The sequence below is a fragment of the Phyllobates terribilis genome, unplaced genomic scaffold (genome assembly GCF_046119375.1).
Source record: "Phyllobates terribilis strain yellow unplaced genomic scaffold, ASM4611937v1 Scaffold_2__4_contigs__length_985480577, whole genome shotgun sequence".
NCBI classification, from domain to species: Eukaryota; Metazoa; Chordata; class Amphibia; order Anura; family Dendrobatidae; genus Phyllobates; species Phyllobates terribilis.
The window spans coordinates 102,427,677-102,451,488 of NW_027362762.1; the positions used below are offsets into that span (position 1 = coordinate 102,427,677).

The window sequence follows — 23,812 nt, forward strand, 5'->3', positions numbered from 1 at the left end:
CATCGCTGACCAGTACATGGCCAGCAAACTGTAAAACGACCAGTCATCAACAGTGCGCCATGGCCCGAGCTTACATGACAATGCAGTAAGTGCTGAGCTCATCTTATCAAAACATATACGCCCTAGGGTCACTGATGACTTGTTAGTGTCTGTGGTAGTGGTCCAATCATTGTACAGTCACGTCACGCTGAACGTATTTCCTTCACGGACCGTCAGCTGGTTGAGGACAGCATTGCTCCGTCATGGCGGCTCAGGCGTCAGGAGGGGATGTCTGTAATGGCAATGTTAGGGAATAGGGATATTGCAGCATAATGATCTGAGCAAAAGCTGTAATTTTTAGTTTTTACCTGAAGTGTGTTTTGTGTTTTTTTTTTTTTAACCCTTTTTTTTTTTGCTTTCTTTTCCCTCTTCCAAGAGTCAGTTTTTATTTTTCCATCAACGTAGCCATATGAGGACTTAACAACCATTCATTGTACGAGAAAACAAAATAAGTGCTGCGAAATGGTGCAAAAAACCCCCACAATTTCATCAGTGTTTTTTGGGTGTTGTTTTTACGGTGTTCATTAGGCGATAAATACTTGGCAACGTTCTCCTGGTTAGTGCAATTATTGCTTTTTTTTCCATGGTGAGAAGCCTTTTTTATTGATACTATTTTGACAATTTTGCTGCACCCAAAAATCCTCAACTCTGCCATTTTTTAGATTTTTTTTTTTTCTCTTTACGACTTTAAGTATCCGTGCTAATTTATTTTATGTTGATAAAATCAAGTTTTATGGATTTAACAATACCACTTCTTTTTTTTTTTTTTTTTTTAAGGGAGTGATTCAAATTCTTCTGATTGTTTCTTCTATATACTGTTGTATTGCAGTATAAAGCTAAAATCGTGCTCTCTTATGGAGTGCAGCCCGTGTCTTGGCTTCTCAAGAATTCCAACATGGCTTCCATGGGTGGCCTTCATCTGGCTCCTGGCTGCTATGGGGGACCCTTCATCTGGCTGCTATGGGGGGCGGGGGGGCCCTTCATCTGGCTGCTATGGGGGACCCTCCATCTGGCTGCTATGGGGGGCGGGGGGGCCCTTCATCTGACTGCTATGGGGGGCCCTTCATCTGGCTCCTGGCTGCTATGGGGGGGGGGGCCTTCATCTGGCTCCTGGCTGCTATGGGGGGGGCCCTTCATCTGGCTCCTGGCTGCTATGGGGGGGGGGGCCTTCATCTGGCTCCTGGCTGCTATGGGGGGGGGCCCTTCATCTGGCTCCTGGCTGCTATGGGGGGGGGGGGGGGCTCTTCATCTGGCTCCTGGCTGCTATGGGGGGGGGGGGGGGGGCTTCATCTGGCTCCTGGCTGCTATGGGGGGGGGGGGGGGGCCTTCATCTGGCTCCTGGCTGCTATGGGGGGGGGGGGGGGCCCTTCATCTGGCTCCTGGCTGCTATAGGGTGGGGGCCCTTCATCTGACTCCTGGCTGCTATGGGGGGGGGGGCCTTCATCTGGCTCCTGGCTGCTATGGGGGGGGGGGGGGGCTCTTCATCTGGCTCCTGGCTGCTATGGGGGGGGGGCTTCATCTGGCTCCTGGCTGCTATGGGGGGGGGCCCTTCATCTGGCTGCTATGGGGGGGGCCCTTCATCTGGCTCCTGGCTGCTATGGGGGGGGGGGGGCCCTTCATCTGGCTCCTGGCTGCTATGGGGGGGGGGGGCTCTTCATCTGGCTCCTGGCTGCTATGGGGGGGGGCCCTTCATCTGGCTCCTGGCTGCTATGGGGGGGGGGCCCTTCATCTGGCTCCTGGCTGCTATGGGGGGGGGCCCTTCATCTGGCTCCTGGCTGCTATGGGGGGGGGGCCCTTCATCTGGCTCCTGGCTGCTATGGGGGGGGGCCCTTCATTTGGATCCTGGCTGCTATGGGGGGGGGGGGCCCTTCATCTGGATCCTGGCTGCTATGGGGGGGGGGGGGCGCCGTTCATCTGGCTCCTGGCTGCTATTGGGGGGGGGCCCTTCATCTGGCTCCTGGCTGCTATGGGGGGGGGCCCTTCATCTGGCTCCTGGCTGCTATGGGGGGGGGGGCCCTTCATCTGGCTCCTGGCTGCTATGGGGGGGGGGGGGCCCTTCATCTGGCTCCTGGCTGCTATGGGGGGGGGGGGGCCTTCATCTGGCTCCTGGCTGCTATGGGGGGGGGGGGGCCTTCATTTGGCTCCTGGCTGCTATGGGGGGGGGGGGCCTTCATTTGGCTCCTGGCTGCTATGGGGGGGGGCCCTTCATCTGGCTCCTGGCTGCTATGGGGGGGGGGCCTTCATCTGGCTCCTGGCTGCTATGGGGGGGGGGGCCCTTCATCTGGCTCCTGGCTGCTATGGGGGGGGGGCCCTTCATCTGGCTCCTGGCTGCTATGGGGGGGGGGCCCTTCATCTGGCTCCTGGCTGCTATGGGGGGGGGCCCTTCATCTGGCTCCTGGCTGCTATGGGGGGGGGGGCCCTTCATCTGGCTCCTGGCTGCTATGGGGGGGGGGCCCTTCATCTGGCTGCTATGGGGGGGGGCCCTTCATCTGGCTCCTGGCTGCTATGGGGGGGGGGGGGGGCCCTTCATCTGGCTCCTGGCTGCCATCTTTACCCTGCGATCGCTTCACCGGAAAAAGGGGATGGTGATGTCACAGAACTTTGCGCCCCCAGACCGCAGGCCCTAAATGCCCTTTTCTCTGATTGTTCCTCACCTGGTTTTGGCTCCCACTCCTGAGAAAAAATACTGACCGAATACTGACCAAATACTGATAGTGGGGCCGTTGCAGTTCTTTGAAATTTCCTCATGTGTTTTTATTGTTTGGTCATTATACAAGTGCGAATGGGAAGAGAATAAAAAATGTTTTCTGAAATACAATGACCATGCATTCTAAAAATTTGTGAGTGGAATTGTGCTGCTTCATGTAGATGGGATCTTAAAATCCCCATTAACAAATGTGTTATTTGCAATGGCGGTGCATAATCCATATTGCGGTTACATGACATCAATACCAGTTTTATGCATTTGTGAAGCAGACCGCGCTCAGATCGGAAAACCCCGGAGACCCGTCAGTCGAGCCAATTGTTCCCATCCAAGTGCGGTCCGTGTTTCTTGGATTATACCTGGATTAAAGTCAAGCAGACACCAGAGATGTAATTTCCATGTGCCGTGTAGAGAATATGAGCCTTTGCGTCATCCTTGTGTATTTTCTAGCTACTTCCGGTTGTTGGTGGAGCAGTTTGAGGTCCAGTTGCAGCAGTACAGGCAGCAAATAGAGGAGTTGGAAAACCACCTGGCCACACAAGCCAACAGCTCGCACCTCACACCACAAGGTAGGGGGATCCTGAGCTCGGCCATTGTGCATGTCAGGAATGTGTGTGCGTGGGGTATTAACAATCATCCACATCTTTATCTTGTCTTTCAGATCTCTCTATGGCAATGCAGAAGCTCTACCAGACATTTGTAGCCTTAGCCGCACAGCTGCAAATAATCCATGAAAATGTCAAGGTATGTGCCCCGGCTAATGTAACCGCCAATACTAAGTGGCACATGAATACGACTGTGGTGGCCTATGAAATGGGAATTAAGTGGACGTTGTAAAATATAAATATTATGTTCTTTTATGCAAAATCTTCTTGCGCAACATGTCAACACACCATGTTTAATGTACTATTGGGAAATTGCTACTATTCTGTTATATAAACCTAATGAGAGGTAATTAACCCCATCCCGTTGTAGGACGTAATAGTGGGATCACCATGGATGCCGGCTGTATTACACAGCTGCCATTTCCCAGTAACAGCAGCGCCCAGAGGTGGCTCCCAGCTTGTGGCTCGGCTTCATAAGAGAACGGTATTTAGACTGTATACTGCTAAACCGACCTAATGCAGTATATAGAAGAAGTGATCACAGGTACATGTGCCCTAAAAGGATAAGAAATAAAGTAAGAAAAATAAATATAGGAAGGTGATTTTGAAAATAAATAAATTGTGTGTGTGTATATACAGGGTGGTTCAAAAGTAGGTGGACACAGAGTGTAATAAGGTTATGAAGGGGGAGATTTATCAAACATGGTGTAAAGTGAAACTGGCTCAGTTGCCCTTAGCAACCAATAAGATTCCACTTTTCATTCCTCACAGACTCTTTGGGAAATGAAAGGTGGAATCTGATTGGTTGCTAAGGGCAACTGAGCCAGTTTCACAGATCTAGTTTTCACAGATAGATCTTCCCCAAATCTGTTTTCTTTTCAGATAATTCAGATAACACATAATGGCAAATAATTTACATACAGATCAAAGAAAATGGATTTTAACAGAGTATTGGAAATCTCAAAATGCTGAAACCGTTAGAGTAAATTGGGTTGAAACATTTGGTACTCAAGCCCCAAAGAGACAAACCATTTACCGCATTCGTGACAAATTCAATGCCACTGGCTCCATCCTTAATGCTCCAAAAACTGGTCGACCCAAAACAGTCTGTACAGAAGATAATAAACAACTTGTTGCTGAAACATTTGTTCAGAGTCCAAAAAAGTCCACAGAAGAGCCTCTTTGGAATCGGGAATTTCACGAGCTTCTCTCATGCGAATCCTGAAATCTATTGGGTGGAAAGCTTATCGTTCACGTCTAATTCATGGTTTATTGGAGGATGATCCAGACAGGCGGCTGCAATTTAGTGTTAGATAAATCTCCCCCTTCATAACCTTATTATACTTTCTGTCCACCTACTTTTGGACCACCCTGTATATTGCAAATCCCCTTCATATTAAGAAAAGGAAGACGATTTGAAAACTAAAAAAAAAAAAATGTATATACAGTACAGACCAAAAGTTTGGACACACCTTCTCATTTAAAGATTTTTCTGTATTTTCATGACTATGAAAATTGTACATTCACACTGAAGGCATCAAAACTATGAATTAACACATGTGGAATTATATACTTAACAAAAAAGTGTGAAACAACTGAAAATATGTCTTATATTCTAGGTTCTTCAAAGTAACCACCTTTTGCTTTGATGACTGCTTTGCACACTCTTGGCATTCTCTTGATGAGCTTCAAGAGGTAGTCACCGGAAATGGTCTTCCAACAATCTTGAAGGAGTTCCCAGAGATGCTTAGCACTAGTTGGCCCTTTTGCCTTCACTCTGCGGTCAAGCTCACCCCAAACCATCTCGATTGGGTTCAGGTCTGGTGACTGTGGAGGCCAGGTCATCTGGCGTAGCACCCCATCACTCTCCTTCTTGGTCAAATAGCCCTTACACAGCCTGGAGGTGTGTTTGGGGTCATTGTCCTGTTGAAAAATAAATGATGGTCCAACTAAACGCAAACCGGATGGAATACCATGCCGCTGCAAGATGCTGTGGTAGCCATGCTGGTTCAGTATGCCTTCAATTTTGAATAAATCCCCAACAGTGTCACCAGCAAAGCCCCCCCACACCATCACACCTCCTCCTCCATGCTTCACGGTGGGAACCAGGCATGTAGAATCCATCCATTCACCTTTTCTGCGTCGCACAAAGACACGGTGGTTGGAACCAAAGATCTCAAATTTGGACTCATCAGACCAAAGCTCAGATTTCCACTGGTCTAATGTCCATTCCTTGTGTTCTTTAGCCCAAACAAGTCTCTTCTGCTTGTTGCCTGTCCTTAGCAGTGGTTTCCTAGCAGCTATTTTACCATGAAGGCCTGCTGCACAAAGTCTCCTCTTAACAGTTGTTGTAGAGATGTGTCTGCTGCTAGAACTCTGTGTGGCATTGACCTGGTCTCTAATCTGAGCTGCTGTTAACCTGCGATGTCTGAGGCTGGTGACTCGGATAAACTTATCCTCAGAAGCAGAGGTGACTCTTGGTCTTCCTTTCCTGGGGCGGTCCTCATGTGAGCCAGTTTCTTTGTAGTGCTTGATGGTTTTTGCAACTGCACTTGGGGACACTTTTTCAAAGTTTTCCCAATTTTTCGCACTGACTGACCTTCATTACTTAGCTGCTTTTTTCTTGCCATAATACAAATTCTAACAGTCTATTCAGTAGGACTATCAGCTGTGTATCCACCTGACTTCTGCACAATACAACTGATGGTCCCAACCCCATTTATAAGGCAAGAAATCCCACTTATTAAACCTGACAGGGCACACCTGTGAAGTGAAGACCATTTCCGGAGACTACCTCTTGAAGCTCATCAAGAGAATGCCAAGAGTGTGCAAAGCAGTCATCAAAGCAAAAGGTGGCTACTTTGAAGAACCTAGAATATAAGACATATTTTCAGTTGTTTCACACTTTTTTGTTAAGTATATAATTCCACATGTGTTAATTCATAGTTTTGATGCCTTCAGTGTGAATGTACAATTTTCATAGTCATGAAAATACAGAAAAATCTTTAAATGAGAAGGTGTGTCCAAACTTTTGGTCTGAACTGTATGTGTGTATGTAATATATATGTCTGTATATATGTTTATTTTTTTTTTCAAATCACCCTCCTTTTCTCAGTTTAAAAATAAAATAAGAGACCATATTGGGTATTGCCACGTACATGGAAGTCCGACCAGTTAAAATACAAAATTAATTTTTTCGTATGCTAAATGCCGTAAGGAGAACTAAGATTGAAATGCCATAAATGCAGTTTATCAATCACCTCACCTCTCAAAAAAAAGCAATAAAAAGCGATTAAAATGTTTTTATGTACCCCAAAATGTTATCCTTAAAAATGACAGCTCGCCATGCAAATAAGCGATTCCTGACACTGCTCCGTTGACCAAAAAATAAAATCATTCTTCACCATTTCACCTCCCTTTTTTATGGTAAAATGAATGCTCTCATCCAAAACTAAAACTCATCCCACAAAAAAAGCCATCCTTCATACCGCTATGTCGAAGGCGAAATTAAAGTTACGGTATGTTTAGGGGAAGAAGGCGGGTGAGGAGGGAACGAAAGTGCAAAAATGAAAATGACTGCGGTGGGAAGGGGTTTAAAGGGAACCTGTCAGTAGATTGATGCTGCCTGAACCACGGGCTGCATAACAGAGCCTGGCTGTGGGACTGTCTAGCAAAGCCCCTGCTTGGCTTCTCTCCGTCCCACTACAGGTGACTGACCGATCTCTCTCCCCCATAATTCTCTTGCTTTTGCTACTCATACTGCGATCATGCAGCCCGAGTCTGGTTCATGCTGAACATGGTTTAGGCAGCATGAATATAGCGACAGGTTCGCTCACAAAAATAGTGAAAAGATTGCCATTGCCATCCAAGTAACCATTCATTAGAGGTATTTTTGGGTGTTCCTACTCCCTCATAAAAATTTAGGTAGGCATTACCCTGTCCACAGCTGCACGCCTCATTATACCCCCTGCTGCATGCTGTATGTAAGTTGTTTTGCGTCCAGTTGGATCCCCGGAGCTCTTTATTCCCTGAGCTGTGAATGAGCCCTCAGTGGGACGTAATCTGGAATAGTCGTAGTCTCCCTCTGGTGTTCCTCCTGGTAGGTATGTCGTTCTCATGACTTCCCACGTTGCTCTTGCTAGGTGTTGCACTATACTCTGATCCCTTATAGTAGTATTTTGGACTTTTTCTATTTCACATTACAATGGCTTTCCCTCAGATGCTCAAAGAACAGTACCTCGGTTACCGAAAAGCGTTCTTGGGCGATCCCACAGACGTGTTTGAAGCCAGGAGAGCAGAAGCGAAGAAATGGCAGAGCGCTCCCCGCGTTACCACCGGACCGACGCCTTTCAGCAACATACCAAACGCGGCCGCCGTCGCAATGGCTGCCACCCTGACCCAGCAGCAGCAGCCTGCTACAGGTCTGAATGCATTCAAGTTGTAGATACTTTACGTCTGTGCCCAGTAAACTTCTCTCTGGGCTGGCTCCTACTGCCGGCAAAGTAACGCTGACATCTCCTCCTACTCCGTAGAGCTTCTAGATTAGGCAGGGTCTAGCCTTGGCAATAATTAGTCGTTTTACCGTGTGACCTGATTCTTACCCGTATGTAATCGGCAATCCTGACCGCTTGTTCTCATCACTTTTCGGGTCTTGAGCTGAATTTGATATACTCGAAGAGACTATTCTATGCCTGTACACTAAAAACTTTCTGAGCTGAAGTAACCGTGGCCTTGTGGATGTAACGGAGAACTAGTCTCACATATAACTTCATCTCAGAAGGGATTTTATATCTGAAGCATGGCTGTAACACACATTTTTACCATTTTAATGTGACAGCAGCTTTAAGCCGAAGCTACATGGCTGATCCTTTTTATTTAAAGGTGCTGTCCAAGCTTCTGACAGTCTGCTGAAGCGTGACGGCGTGTGGTGCGCACACTGTCATGATTCCCTAGTATGAGCGGCGGGCACATAACCGCACCAATGTCATTTGTATAATTGTGATAACCTGCTGACTTCTCCCAATTCTCTTCTACACATCTAGTCGGCACGTGCCGCCATGTATTCAAATTGTATACACGTGGTGACATGACCGCCCGCTCATTCCTGCGAAACCTTGAGTGGCTGCAGACTTTTGTCCCAAGATTAGACATCCCCTTTCATTTCTCACCATTGTAACTTTGGGTATGAAAGTGAATATCAATTTGGTTGTAAATAGTTTTCAAAATATGTGGTGATTCTTTTCTTAAAGGGGTTGTCCAGGACTTAAATATTGATGACACCAGGTCCCTCGGCAGCCAGAAGTAAACAGTCAATGTATCCAGGATGCCACTGCGCCATACACTGTAGTGGCAGGTTTTGGGTACTACATATCCTCTCCCATTGTTTTCATGGTGTCCCGGCTCTCTACACATTTTACTTCTGGCTACCACGAAACTTGCAAGTAGACGATCGGTGGGGGATGTCGGACCCTCCTATTATAGTATTGATGATCTACCCTAAAAATAGGTCACCTCTGGTTTTGAACTGAGACACCAAGGGTCACGAGTAACAATATTTCTGGAGGCCCACTGTTTTTATTTATTTTACTTGTATAGCAGCATAATATTCCACAGCGCTGTACAGTTAATGTTCCATCATCTCTGTCCCCATTGAGGCTCAGTCTAAATCCCCTATCACTATGTCTTTGGAGTGTGGGAGGAAACCGGAGAACCCGGAGGAAACCCACACAAACACGGGGAGAACATACAAACTCCTTGCAGATGTTGTCCTTGGTGAGATTTGGACCCTGGACCCCAGCGCTGCAAAGCAACAGCGCTAACCACTGAGCCGCCATACAGTGCTAACCACTGAGCCACCGTGCTGCTACATGCATAAATGACCTGACCCTAGTACACAAATTTACTTATGCTTTTAGATAAGAAACTGCATAGTTTCGTTAATGAATGATTTAGAGGCTGCTTTTGTCTGTAAAAAATAAATCAAGTGATTATCCCTGCTCATAGGCGAGTGGGTTGCTCACTCCTTCACGGGGGGGCCCACCGGGAGATTCTCCAGCTCTCCTGTGGGCCAGTCCGAGCCTGGTCACCGCTATCTTAAGTCCTGGACAATCCTTTAAATATAGCTTTTTATCTATGTCTTATACAAAGCTCCCGCTCCCCTGCATTGTAACTAGTGGGAGTGTAGGAGCTTATTGTATACACTGACCTCTATAGTAAGGCAGCACTCCGAAGCTCCCTCTAGTGGCAAATGCAAGAGGCCAGAAAGTTATACTTTTAAAATGGGGGACTTTGTAGCTTTATATCCGAAAAACAGACTACAAAATGCTATAAAGCTTTATTAGAAAATTGACACAACATTTTGAACTTAAATTGATATTAAAGGGTGGGGATACACTTTAAAAGGTGTGTGCTACCATAATATGTATATTTATTTATGAAGAAAACTGTATTTTTTATCTTTTTTTCAATTTACATCTATTAAAAATATTGTCTGGTCATGGGTAAAGTTGCCTATAGATATAGTAACACTGCCTCTCTTCCGGCATTTCATGGGTATAGGTATGTGCTCACATTGAGTATTTGCAGCAGAAATCTCTACACAAAAAAATGCGTTTCTTGTAGGAAAAACGCTTAAAATCCGCACTTTTTTATGTATTTAACTCCATTCATTTGATTGGGTGATAATGCACTGCAAAAAGGTTGAAAGGATTGGCATGCTGCAAACCTTCAAGGAAAAAAATAAGAGATTTCAGAAATCGCCTTCACTTTGCTGGTACTGTAAAACAGGCCTTTTTTTCGAGGCAAAAAAATGCAACGTGTGAACAAGCCCTAACTGTTAATAGGTGGCCGAGCAGGCATAGTCTAATTCTAGGTCCCAGCTGGCTCTCTTCTGCCAAATCTGCATCTATAGGCAACGTTCTGATGATAAAACATATGTTTATTTATAACCATGCGTTATTTTTAATAGAAGTAAACTGAAAAAATATTAAAATTACAACTTTTGTCATAAATACTCATTACTGATTCTCTTGCTCCCGGCAGACTGCCTGAGAGCCGAGTATATTCCCCTTTGTTCAACATAGATCTTCAAATTCGATGGACAGGGAAGAGTGTTGACATTTTTGCAAAAAGAGAAAAAAAATCTACTTTGCCTTAAGAAAAGATGGGTCTTAAAGTGCTAAAATTCTGTGCTGCATGACTGGACAATCCCAAGGAACGAGACGACCAGCTGCCTAAAAATGGAGCATGGTTGTAATACCAAATACAGACTATAGCAGCACTGTCTTTGGAGACTGTTTTTTTTTTTTTTTGTTTTTAACTTTTTCGCTTGCTTGCTATTGTCTTAAAGGGATTCTCCAGTCTTAAGAAGACAGTGACAGTGTGCGATGCATACAGTGCCTACAGACCCCTTTCTTCCTAGACTGGACAACCCCTTTAATTGCCAGGCCCCATTCTAAGACCACGGCCCCACTATCAATATTTGGTCAGTGTTCGGTCAGTATTTTTTCTCAGGAGTGGGAGGCAAAACCAGGAGTGGGTGATAAATGCAGAATTGGTGACTTGTTTCTATTCTACCTTTTCTCTGATTGTTCCTCTCCTGGTTTTGGCTCCCACTCCTGAGAAAAAATACTGACCAAATACTGATAGTGCGGCCCTGGTTGTTATACTCAAAGTGCCAAAAACTACCAACATCCTTTGCAGTAGATTACTACTTTTCTATACACATATCTTCTTCATTATCACTGGCAGCTGCTGATACTAGTCAGCAGAAAAAAATAGTTCTATTCATTATGACATTATAATGAACGTCTAACGATCCGTGTGAATGTAAATAAGCAATCAATTTTTATGGCTGTTTATTTTTAATACATGTGTAGTCACCAGGTGATACTGCTGTATTAATGCGAGCTTACCTGTTGTCGTGGCGTGCAGTGTTGCTAGTTGCTACATAGGTTTCTTTTTTGTTTGTTTCATATATAATTTTTAATGCTGCCTACATATTTGCCCAACTGCCATTGTTTGGTTGTATTGTGTTTTACAGCTTGTTTACACAGTTTGGATTCCTTTTTCCATGCTGATTTAAGACCAATATTCAACAGTTAGGTTTTTCTTTTTTATCATGGCTGCTTCTCGTGAATTGCCAATTGTTTCTCATGTTATTTAATATTTTTAAGTTATATATTATTAGAGTTGTATTTGACGCACTACAAGAGATGTCTTTTATTTTTACTTGGTCTACCTCCAGAGAAAACACAGTGCTTTTAGATCCTCATGCACAGTACCTTTGTTGAGCCTTTCCTTTCAAAGCTTATCCATTTGTACCTTAGACCCTCCTTTCCCTATACGTTGGTGCCGCAGCCTCTGTTCACCTCCCCTATACTGTGGTGCCGCGGCCTGTGTTCACCTCCCCTATACTGTGGTGCCGCAGCCTCTGTTCACCTCCCCTATACGGTGGTGCCGCGGCCTGTGTTCACCTCCCCCTATACGGTGGTGCCGCGGCCTGTGTTCACCTCCCCCTATACGGTGGTGCCGCGGCCTGTGTTCACCTCCCCCTATACGGTGGTGCCGCGGCCTGTGTTCACCTCCCCCTATACGGTGGTGCCGCGGCCTGTGTTCACCTCCCCCTATACGGTGGTGCCGCGGCCTGTGTTCACCTCCCCCTATACGGTGGTGCCGCGGCCTGTGTTCACCTCCCCCTATACGGTGGTGCCGCGGCCTGTGTTCACCTCCCCCTATACGGTGGTGCCGCGGCCTGTGTTCACCTCCCCCTATACGGTGGTGCCGCGGCCTGTGTTCACCTCCCCTATACGGTGGTGCCGCGGCCTGTGTTCACCTCCCCTATGCGGTGGTGCCGCGGCCTGTGTTCACCTCCCCTATGCGGTGGTGCCGCGGCCTGTGTTCACCTCCCCTATGCGGTGGTGCCGCGGCCTGTGTTCACCTCCCCTATACGGTGGTGCCGCGGCCTGTGTTCACAATCCAGCTGGCTCATGATAACTTTGCCATTGCTCTCCCCATTGGTATTCTTCTATCCACTGTTTGAATCACTACCGATGCTGCTGTAATCACAGGACTTTATCATTTTCCACTGCTGATATACAGCTTGTTTGTTACACAGGTTCATTTAGCTAAATCTCTTTTGATGATCCATCACTCTCATCAGTTATCTGTCTGCTGTTACAGCTGATGTCGGCAGGGAAAGAGTAAAGGGCTTTAGTAATTCATGTCTCCTTCTCCGCCCCATACATTGAAGTGAACAAAGTGAGCACTTATTTATGAATTCTAGGGTGCAATTTTTAACTTACTGAGGTACACGACCATAGAGGTTTTTAACTGGAGGGATCCGTTTATTTTTCACCTAGTCTTTTGTCTGTGGGGTGGTCGAAGTTTCCTAATATATGCCATTTGCCAAGTACTTTAGTTATCATGCCAAGTAAAAGGCAATAAAATTTGTATATTTTTTACGGTGCATTACAAATGCAGATTAGTTATTGTGCCATTTATTTTAGTGCTACCTAAATTGGCATCATTAGTCTTAAACTATGACTGCTCCAATATGCTCCGCAGTACGGGATCCATACACGATCATTAGATCCAATGTCGCAGCACTAACCCTCGCTCTCCGTGCTGGCTGACACAGATCGCCATTTAGCTCGAGCCTACAAAGGGGAATGTAAACGTTTAACTAGAAAATTACAGATTAAATCATAAATTACAGACTTGAATCATGTAGGCTCAAACTCTAATGTGAACAGAGCCGTAAAGAGTTGGAAGTTTTTCAGCCCGGTTTTATAGATGAATGTATTAGTTACTGCGTATTAATGTAATTTACAAGGGTGCTGCACCCTAAAAAGAGCAGCGAGCTTGACTTTCCTAAGTCGTAAAATCCACATGTAATATATTTCTCATTGATTCGCCCCTTTACATTGAAGCCTGTTTTTACAATTTGCAACTTTTCTGCAACATGCGCATGTTTCGGATAGGAAAATCCACAACATGCCCCTATTTCTGCACTGATTGTTTCAGTTACATGTGTGAACTGTAAAGTGCTACAGCAATTCCACCTCGTCTGAACATAGTCCAAAAGCCCCCTGCACATTAGATAAGTCTTCTCACCCGACTCACCATATACAAGAACTCTTGGCTCAGCTTGAGCGTTGCTATGTTCTCTCATCTGTCCCAACAACGGGATCAGATGCTGAAATTCCAACAGGCCCATCCTTTCTCCCCAACAACATGTCTGGGCAGCGTCGAGAGGCCCTTATACATGTTAGATGGCTGAAATTGGCGTGTTCGGACCCCTTTTATCTAATGTGTATAGGGCCCTTTAGTAGGGTAGAACTCGATGTGAGCATAGCCTATGTGCAGCGGCTCCGTCAGGGCTTATGTCTGAAACCCTTGATAGTAATGATGAAGACTGAGTCACTGTCTGCTCTGTCGGACATCATTTTTTGGCCATATACACCTATTGGAGGTAGGCACGAAGATGTAACAGACTACGTGTACTATTTATTGCTGGCCAACCACGGGGGGCGTAAAATCCAGACATGCTGGCCCATTAGGTTTGCCAGAAAAGCTGTCGTGTTTCGGAGTAGACATAGTTTAAAGGGACTGTCAACGCAGAATGACTGTTAAAACTAAGTACAGGCGCTCGGTGCTTCACGGCAGGGCCAATCATTTATATACACCTTCCCACCTGTTTGTTTTCCCTCTATCTCCACCCCCTCTTCTGTGATTGACAGCTCTGGCTTCATAGAACCAAAGAAGAGTGGAGATAGAGAGAAAACAAGCAGGTGGGAGGGTGTATATAAATGATTGGCCCTGCCGTGAAGCACCGAGCACCTGTGCTTAGTTTGAACAGTCATTCTGCGCTGACAGTCCCTTTAAAAAGAGAGCCAGGGAGGAATACAGGCGAGCAGGTGAGAGGGACTGTCCACTGGGCGGTTTCCTCTGCTTGTTTTCTCCCCACCCAGCTGTAGCCAGACAGGCGGAGGGATCTGCCCAGTGATTCTTCTCTCTGTGCCTGACTCTCTGTATGAGCTGTGTCCTCTCGAAAAGTCCTTTTGGTTTAAAGAGTAAATGTTTAGCTTTTGTATGTGTTCATTCTTCATTTGCTCGGTTACCGACTAGGCACAATTTTGCCTTTTATATTGCCTTTTATTTTTTACTAACGTATGTTCTCTTCTTTACTCACTAGTCAGTCCTAGGAAAGATTGTCTTAATTAAATCAAGTCCGTTTTATAGTAATATAGAGATAGTGGCTGCAATTAATATTAATATACAGATATTGGCTGTGATTAACCCAGAAAAGTGCCATAGATCTCGCAGCTTCTGGTTTCCTGTAGAGCTATAGCAGGGTGTCGGTGTGGATAAGCCCTGTGATGCCGTCGTTCTACATTTTACCATTTCTTTTATATTAGAACAGTAGGATAAGATATCCCGGCCTCTGGTCTTGCAGTTTGGACATTTAAAGGGGTTCTCCGGTGAAAATGAGTTCTAATTAGAGATGAGCAAACCCAAAGGTAAAGTTTGGGTTTGGGGTTCGTACCGTTGCTGAACTCTGAACATGGACTTCTCCTGTAAGTCCGTTCTAAGCCAGAGAGAGAGAGAGACACACAGACCGACCCCCTAGCCCTTACTACGACCATTTTACAGAACCAAAGTTCAGGTCCACATTGATTTCTATGGGGTTTGGGTTGAATTCTGGCACCCGAACTTTGGACTAAAGTTCAGACAAACGCGAACATCCACGGGTCCGCTCATTCCTGGTTATAATCTATCCACCAGATAACTTACTAATCGGTGAAGGTCCGACATCTACGACCCGCACCAATTGTCAGATGGGTAATGTTTATTCCCGTTACATAACAGAACACCAGTTTGAATTCCCGTCAGACATGCCATTCATTCATTTTTGGGTATGCCGGAAAAACTAGAGTGCAGTTTTTCAGCAGTCTTCTAGGGACTGAAGGGAAGGCGGACGAGCGTGTGTACTGCCGCTCCTCTCAAATTGGTAAGTGCCCTGTTCTGTTGATTTGGTGTGGGTACATGCTGATCAGCAAGTTGTCACCTATGCTTTGGCCAGGTGATGACTTTTTTTCACACAGACAAACCCTTTAATTTCTAGTCTATAAGGACTGTTCCCTTTGTAAGTCTTCCACTGCCCCTGCCTACACAAAGCTACAAAGGGGTAACCAAGGTCCATTGGCTTCAATGTGATCGACATCTTTGCTGCATTATTAAAACCCTTATTATATTACAGTATATGATAATAAATGGTTGTAAACCCGTTTTATTGTGCAGTTCAGCTGCTTTTCAGGGAATTTCATTCATTAAGTGTTGCATATAGCGACCAGTTGGTCATCTTATTATTTTTTGGGGGTGATGAATGAAAGAAGTGACCTGTCAGGTTGCTGTAGCCAACTTATTGACTTAGTGCCAACATATAGTGTGGCATTGTAGAGAGGTTTCCATCCCTCGCTTCAGTCCCTGTTCCCACTGGGGCGTCTGAAGCATGGACAGAAACGGGCAGACTAGTGGCGCACGAGGAGGCTTTTTCGTAAGCATTTTCTTGATATTGGTGCCATGTGAATGATTGTGCCTTGTATTCACATTAGACCTCATTCACACATTAGTTGTTTTGTTTTTTTTCCCATGCAAGAAAAAAAAACTATCGATTTTAATCACATATTAGGCTCAGCCTTCTCTTTTCCACGTGGAATCAATGAGAAGAGCGAGCAGGCTCTTTTTTTTTCTTACTATTTTATTTTTTCATGGTTGGGGTAGCCAGCAGAATTCTTGCTTTTACCTTGGGTGTGAATTGCTACGTAAACCACAAATGGGTCAGAACTAGAACATTTTAAAGATCTGAGGAGTATTTTTTTTTTTTTTGTTACTTAGATTGGTTTTAAAGAATAGAAAAAGCAATACTCCTCTCCCAATCCCCCGCAATCCCGTGCTAACACCGCCTGGTCCTCCTCCAGTCTCTACTCCATACTCCTCATACGACCCAATAGAGTTCGTGAATTACTGCAGAAGTCCTTTGTCGTCTCTGTAGGAAGCAGAGACCGATACAGGGTAGCGGGAGGTCCGCGAGGCGACTGTTGCTTCTTTTTAAACCTGAGCATTCTGTAAGAAGTTTTTACTCCACAGACAACAACCCCTTTAAGTAAATTATTTCTTTTTAGAAGTTTGTTTTACAGATTATGCAGAATTTAACTGTGAATTATCGATCAAACCGTTTTTAATTTACTGCTATTTCCTGCGCTCATGTGTCGTCCTGCGCCAATGATTTAGTACTACTGTAGGTGGTGAATGGACTCTACACTAACGGGTTCTTAAGGATTGGGAAATACACGGCTGCTTTCTTTCAGAAACAGCGCCACTCCTGACCATTGGTCGTACTTGGTATTACAGCTCAGGTCAATTCTATTCAATGATGCTGACTTGCAATACCAGACACAACCCACGCTGAGTGGTAGCGGGCATGTGTTGTTAGTCCTGGAGAACCCATTTAATTTATGCAAAATTGGGAAAACCTGTCCACTCTTGTAACGCTCTTGTCAGTTTTAGGATAAATTTGCATGTCCTGTAAAATACCAAGTCTTGAGCATCTCTTTTTGTTGTTCCCAGTTGTGCTGTTCCTCTTTTACACTCTCCTGACAATATCGCTGTGTAGGGAATACGCCCTATGGGCAAGAGGGAAGGTAACGCCCCAGAGGAACAGCAAAAGCCAAATTACTAAATTAAAGATGCTCCAGAATTATTTTTTTCCCCAGGAAATGAAAGTTTATTCTAAAATGGATGGACAATGCAGGAAAAATCCTCTTTAAAGGGAAGTTGTCAGCAGGTTTTTGCTAGCTCATTTGACAGCAACATAATGTAGGAAAAGAGACCCTGATTCCAGCGATTTATCACTTAGTTTACTGGGTGCAGCAGTTGTGGTACAGTAAGAGTTTTTAGGTGTAGTAGCGCTCAGGAAGCTGCCTACATCACAGCTTTCTGTGTACTGTCTATTGACAGTGAGCTGCTTATCAGAGGAGGGGGCGTGGTCAGACCAGGGCACACTGGAGCTGTAGTCCAGGCTGTGATAATCTCCTGGTGATAAAACATTCATTGTATTGAAGCTACAGCCTAATAAGTGACACATCCCTGTAATCTGTGTTTTAGCCCCTGCTTCATGCTGCCCTCAGATTACATAGCAAAAACATGCTGTTTGATTCCCTTTGGGTAAAAATTCCTACAGGTTCAGTATGGAAGAAAACCTTTCATAAGCTTAATTGTTTAGTAAATCCCCTTTTATCCTGTTCCTTTAGTTGCCATTTTTTGTCATTTTAAACCTTCTGTATTTTTATTTTTTATTCATTTTTTGTCCCTGTAATTGATTGGCGTTGCAGCATGCTCATGTGCTGGATGCTGTAAGACCATGTATTCAGCGTACGACATAATTCAGAGCATCCTGCATTTCCCCCCAGCGTGTACTACCAATGTGTGTGCGTGTGATACTGAATTGTCATGCTGTTACCTTTTTCTTTGAAATTGAAAAATAAATGAAATAAACAATAATCCATGGTTGTGTTCTTTATATCAGCGATTAGTAACTCCTGGCCGTATCCTTGTTCCACAAGTAAGCTCGGTGCTAGATAACGACCGCTGCAGTCTGTCCTGTATGGTTATATCTATCTTAGTTGGTTCTTGCCTCTCTGCCTTTTTAAGTTCTAATTTTTCAAGTAAGGAAAGTTTTTTTTTTTTTTTTTTTTGTTTTTTTTCTTTTTCTTTTTTTGTGTCTTTTTGCTTTTTTTTTCTTTTATTTACTCTTTATACTAGGGCCTCGGCCTTCTCTGGGAGTGGGTTTTGGAGCACCATTCGGCTCAGCTATGAGTTCTGCTCTGCAGCCGGCTGGCTTGGGCTCTTCAAATCTTGGAGGTACTTTTTTTTTTTTTTTTTTTTTTATATATATATTCTATTATGTTATATGGGAGGATTGAATTGTACTTTTATTCAAGTGAAAGGGATTGCGCTGTTATACCAGGCACAGCCACGACTCTAGGTATGGAGCTGGGCCTGATATACAGTGAAGGGGCTGTGGCCGCTCTATACAGTGGATGGGTGAAGGCGTAGAGTCGGACCCCCACTGTTCTAATATTGATGGCTTAATCTTGTTTTTTCCTTTGCTAATTTAAAGGTGTTTTACCACGAAAAAAAGTTAATTTTAATCAATAGATCTTGGAATAATAACAACTTCCACAATTGGATGTATTTAAATAAAATGTTCCTGTGCCGAGATAATCTTATAAATGTGTAATGGCTGTGTCTGACCGTACAGGAACATGGTCTGATCATACCACAGCTCCTGGGCCGGGTAGGAAGCAAAAGAGTATACAGACATTACAGCAGGGGATCACAGATGATTCTTTTTGTGAGATAAAACATTTCACTTCTTATTGTTAAACAATGTTTTGCCTCAAAGAAAGAATCTACTGTTATCCCGTGCTGTCCTGTCTGTATACTCTTTTGCTTCCCATCCTGCCCAGGAGCTGTGGTATGATCAGACCATGTTCCTGTACGGTCAGACACAGCCATTACACAGCACACAGCAGGGGAACATTTATAAGATTATCTCAGCACAAGAACATTTTATTTAAATACATCCAATTGTGGAAATTATTATTATTCCAAGATCTATTGATTAAAATTAACTTTTGTTCGTGGGAAAACCCCTTTAATACGCTCTTTTCATGCAGCTAAGAAAAAATTAAAGGGGCTGTCTTGGATAAAGGTCTGGTTTACTCTAAAAGTAGCGACACTCCTGTTCATAGGCTGGGTCTTTATTGGAACTGAGCTTCCATGCCAGACCCATGGACAAGAATGACTCAGTTACTGGGAAGGAGTGGCTCTTTTTTTTTTTTTCTTCTGAACTCGGACAATCCCTTTAATAATTATCATTATGTCAATGTTAGAAAGGCTAATGGAAATTTTGTTTGTTAGTTCGTTGTAACAGATTGCAGACCATGCATTATTCTGGCTTGTGACTAAATCCTAATCATCTTGCAAAAAAAAATGCAGTTTGCAGCTTGCTACAGCTAAAATTTCTAATCTCTATAATCCTCCTACACCGCTTATATATAGACATTTATACCCTCATACATAGCCTAACGTCTCTATGCCCTCATAGAGTGGGGAAAATAAGTATTTGATACACTGACGATTTTGCAAGCTTTCCCACCTAAAAAGAATGGAGAGATCTGTAATTTTTATCGTAGGTATACTTCACCTGTGAGAGACAGAATCTAAAAGAAATCCAGAAAATCACATTGTATGATTTTTACATAATTAATTAGCATTTTACTGCATGAAATAAGATTTGATACAATAGAAAAACAGAACTTAATATTTAGTACAAAAACCTTTGTTTGTAATTACAGAGGTCAGATGTTTCCTGTAGTTCTTGACCAAGTTTGCACACACTGCAGCAGGGATTTTGGCCCACTCCTCCATACAGATCTTCTCCAGATTTTTCAGGTTTCAGGACTGTCCTTGGGCAACATTGAGCTTCCGCACCCTCCAAAGATTTTCTATTGGGTTTAGGTCTAGAGCCTGGCTAGGCCACTCCAGGACCTTGAAATGCTTCTTACGAAGTCACTCCTTAGTTGCCCTGGCTGTGTGTTTCTGGTCATTATCATGTTGGAAGACCCAGCCATGCCCGTGACCCATCTTCAATGCTCTTACTGAGGGAAGGAGGCTGTTGGGCAAAATCTAGCGATACATGACCCCATCCATCCTCCCTTCCGTACGGTGCAGTCATCCTGTCTCCTTTACAGAAAAGCACTCCCAAAGTATGTTTTCCCCACCATGCTTCATGGTTGGGAAGGTGTTATTGGGGTTTTACTCATCCTTCTTCTTCCTCCAAACACGGCGAGTGGATTTGATACCAAAAAGTTCTATTTTGGGCTCATCTGACCACATGACCTTCTCCCATGCCTCCTCTAGATCATCCAGATGGTCATTGGTGAACTTCAAACGGCCTAGACATGTGCTGGCATGATATTAATCCATGACGGTGTATTGTGTTACTAATGGTAATATTTGAGACTGGTCCCAGCTTTCTTCAGGTTATTGACCAGGTCCTCCCGTGTAGTTTTGGGCTGATTCCTGACCTTTCTCAGAATCATCCTTAACCCACGAGGCAAGATCTTGTATGGAGCCCCAGGCCAAGGAAGATTGACAGTCATCTTGTGTTTCTTCCATTTACTAATAATTGTGCCAACAGTTGTTGCTTTCTCACCAAGCTGCTTGCCTTTTGTCCTGTAGCCCATCCCAGCCTTCTGCAGGTCTACAATTTTGTCACTGGTGTCCTTAGACAGCTCTTTGGTCTTGGCCATGGTGGAGAGGTTGGAGTGTGATTGAGTGTGTGGACAGGTGTCTTTTATACAGGTAACGAGTTCAAACAGGTGCAATTAATACAGGTAATGAGTGCAAAGTAGGAGGGCTTCTTAAAGAAAAACTAACAGGTCTGTGAGAGCCAGAATTCTTGCTGGTTGGTAGATGGTGAAATACTTATTTCATGCAATAAAATGCTAATTATGTAAAAATCATACAATGTGATTTTCTGTTTTTTTATTTTTAGATTCTGTCTCTCACAGGTGAAGTGCACCTACAATAAAAAATACAGACCTCTCCATTCTTTGTATGTGGGAAAACTTGCAAAATCGGCAGTGTATCAAATACTTATTTTCCCCCCTGTAGGCTCACGTCTCTATACCCTCAGACATAGGCTCACGTCTCTATATAAATATATATCCTCCCACATAGTGTCACCTTTATATCTTTGCAGTGCTTTAACCATTGGACCAGATTTCGGGCTTTGCAGTCATATAAAATGTGGTTTTGCCATAAAACCATCATTCTCACTTTGGTGTTGGACAGAAGAGCAGCTGCAGCTGTCCGCCATCACACGCAGTAAGATGAGAGAACCTCTGCGTGTATCCATGGCATGTGCGAGCTCATGTACATATGAGGGGCTCTGAGCAGGGGGAGCATCAAGGTCACATTACATGAAATTTGGTACAATGTGTCCGACATACAGCCCAAAACAGAGCTGAAGGGAAATCCTACGTAGTGTCTACTCCGTCAGTAATCCACGGGTCCCCGTGTTCCTGTTCTCATACATAGAAATCTGAACATAAATCAGTAGGATATATTTATTTTTTTAACGTATCGTAGTCTTTTCCTAAAAATTCTAGTTGTGGAGCTCACAGCGCAGTATAAATAACGTTACCTTTATGTAGATCACTACGATTAGGGCATCCAAACTTTTTTTGAGAGCCTTGAGTTTTAGTTTTTTTTTTGTTTTTTTTTTCAGTTTGATTTTGTTTTTATTTTCTCATTTATACAGTGTCCCGTTAAACGACGTAATAATATTTGGGTTGTTGCCTCTCGACAATACTGACTATGCTTTTTTTTTTCTTTTACATTAAACATATTTACATACTAAAGTGAAAGCCAACAACACCCTTTTTTTGTGATTATTTCTATACTGCAGTGAATAACGCCGTACACTGACGGGCAGAATATAATTGTCTTTTTTTTGTTTTTTGTTTTTTTGGTCCTGGTCTATTTTTACCACAGCGCGGCAAGAAATAATTGAAAATAAAAAATGATGTATATAGTGTGTACCTATATAAAATACAGTCTGCACTCGACGCATGGATGACATACAAGTGCAATTTGATTCTTTCACTTGAATAAAACTTTTTGATTTGCAGAACAAAAATACCTGTTTTTGTTTTTTTGGCCTATAACCAGTCCACCAACAATAAAAGGGCATATAGAACATGTACCCATTATAAGATATGGACACGTTTACATCTGTGAAAAACACGTGTCTGAATGAGAACCAACACTGTCAAGCATCCCTTTAGGTCCTGCCTCACGAGGGGACACTGGGGTGGAAGAGGGAGACCCCTTCTGTTAAGAACTTATTTCATGGCATGTAAGCAATAAAGGCCAGGATCGGAGTTAACTCCTATCTCGTCTGTAGCCACCCTCAGCTGCTGATTTAGTGGGTAATCTATTATCCATACCAGATCTTCCACTTTTAAGTTTACAAACATTGATAATAATTCTTTCTATGCATAAGTGTGCGCACACCCAGCGTCTGTACCCAGTTCCACATACCCGTTGCTGAGCCTTGTGGTGCATGCATTATGCCTTCATTTTTGCCTACTGCTACCTATTCTTCTGCTTCCTCTTTACTGTTACATCTGGCATTGAGCTTTAATTTCAGATATTTAGGTAGCGTAGCCTGTAGATAAGTTTGTTTAGTTTCAGTTTTCTGCTTATTATGGTACTTGGTCTAAAGTGTCAAGAAAGTAATGTAAACTGATTTTCCCTTCTACATGTGTTCTGTTAAAAACTGTATTTCCTCTAAAATCTCATAGATTTGACTTGTACATTAAATCATTGCTCGATGCCAGTTCAGAGTACTGGTAAATACAGAGGTTGGTTAAAGGGGTTGTCTATTGAAGACCAGTCATCACCTATCCATGCGATAGATGATAACTTGTCTATTGAAAACAATTCATCACTAGCGTTGAGCGAGTATATTTCATTAACCCTTTCGGCGAGCACGCTCGGGTGCTCGCTGAGTATTTTGGCGTGCTCGGCATTTCTTTTACTGTCGCCGCGGCTGCAAGTGTCACGGCTGTTAGACAGCTGTGACACATACAGAGATTGACTGTTCGACAGGCAATCTCTGCATGTGTAACATCTGTCAAACAGCCGTGACATTTGCAGCGACAGTCTAAGAAATTCCGAGCACGCCAAAATACTCGGCGAGCACGGGTTAATGAAACATATTCGCTCAACACTAGTCTTCACCTATCCATGCAATAAATGATAACTTGTCTGATGAAGTCAAGTCATCACCTGTCCATGCGATAGATGATAACTTATTGATCAGTGGGGATCCGACTGCTGTAACTCACGCAAATCGGCAGAGCGGGTTACTTTTTATCCCCTTTAGGGGCTGCCAAGTGCTGTGCTTGGCTTTTTCCAGCTACCCTATTGAGCATGAATGGAGTGGCGTTGCGGCATTCTGACCCGCTGCTACGTTTTGTAACGGGGGATACAAGTGCCCTGTTGTGGATAAAAAATTCCCCCTTCTGCCAATCTGTGTTTCTCTCATCGGTCAGACCCCCACCAATCAGTAAGTTATTACCTAGCCACAGGATAGGACCTGCAGGGGCAAAACATGACACAAGGATTCTCTTTGGTGTTCCTTAAAGGGATTGTCTCATTACAGATATTTTTGGAATCTCCCGAGGATGCGGGTCCCACTTCTGAGACTCTTACTTAATCTCCAGAACAGAAAATGGAGTGAGGTGGAAGGAAGTCTTCACCCATCCAAAGTTTATCCTGTGAGCTGTGATGAGACAATCCCTTTACATCCTGTGCCATGCGGCACCCG

General features: G+C 44.0%; 1 protein-coding gene across 2 annotated transcripts in view; it reads left to right on the top strand.

Annotated features, from left to right (window-relative positions):
• The window catches only part of NUP58 (nucleoporin 58), a 58,718-nt gene that overhangs the window by 29,152 nt on the left and 5,754 nt on the right, over positions 1-23,812 (top strand). The window contains exons 10-13 of one of the 2 annotated variants that reach the window (XM_073662450.1): positions 3,194-3,312; positions 3,405-3,487; positions 7,568-7,769; positions 18,172-18,270. In XM_073662450.1, coding sequence (XP_073518551.1) covers positions 3,194-3,312; positions 3,405-3,487; positions 7,568-7,769; positions 18,172-18,270 — 503 coding nt within the window. The remainder of the gene's footprint in view (positions 1-3,193; positions 3,313-3,404; positions 3,488-7,567; positions 7,770-18,171; positions 18,271-23,812) is intronic. The other variant, XM_073662452.1, reaches the window with a different exon arrangement.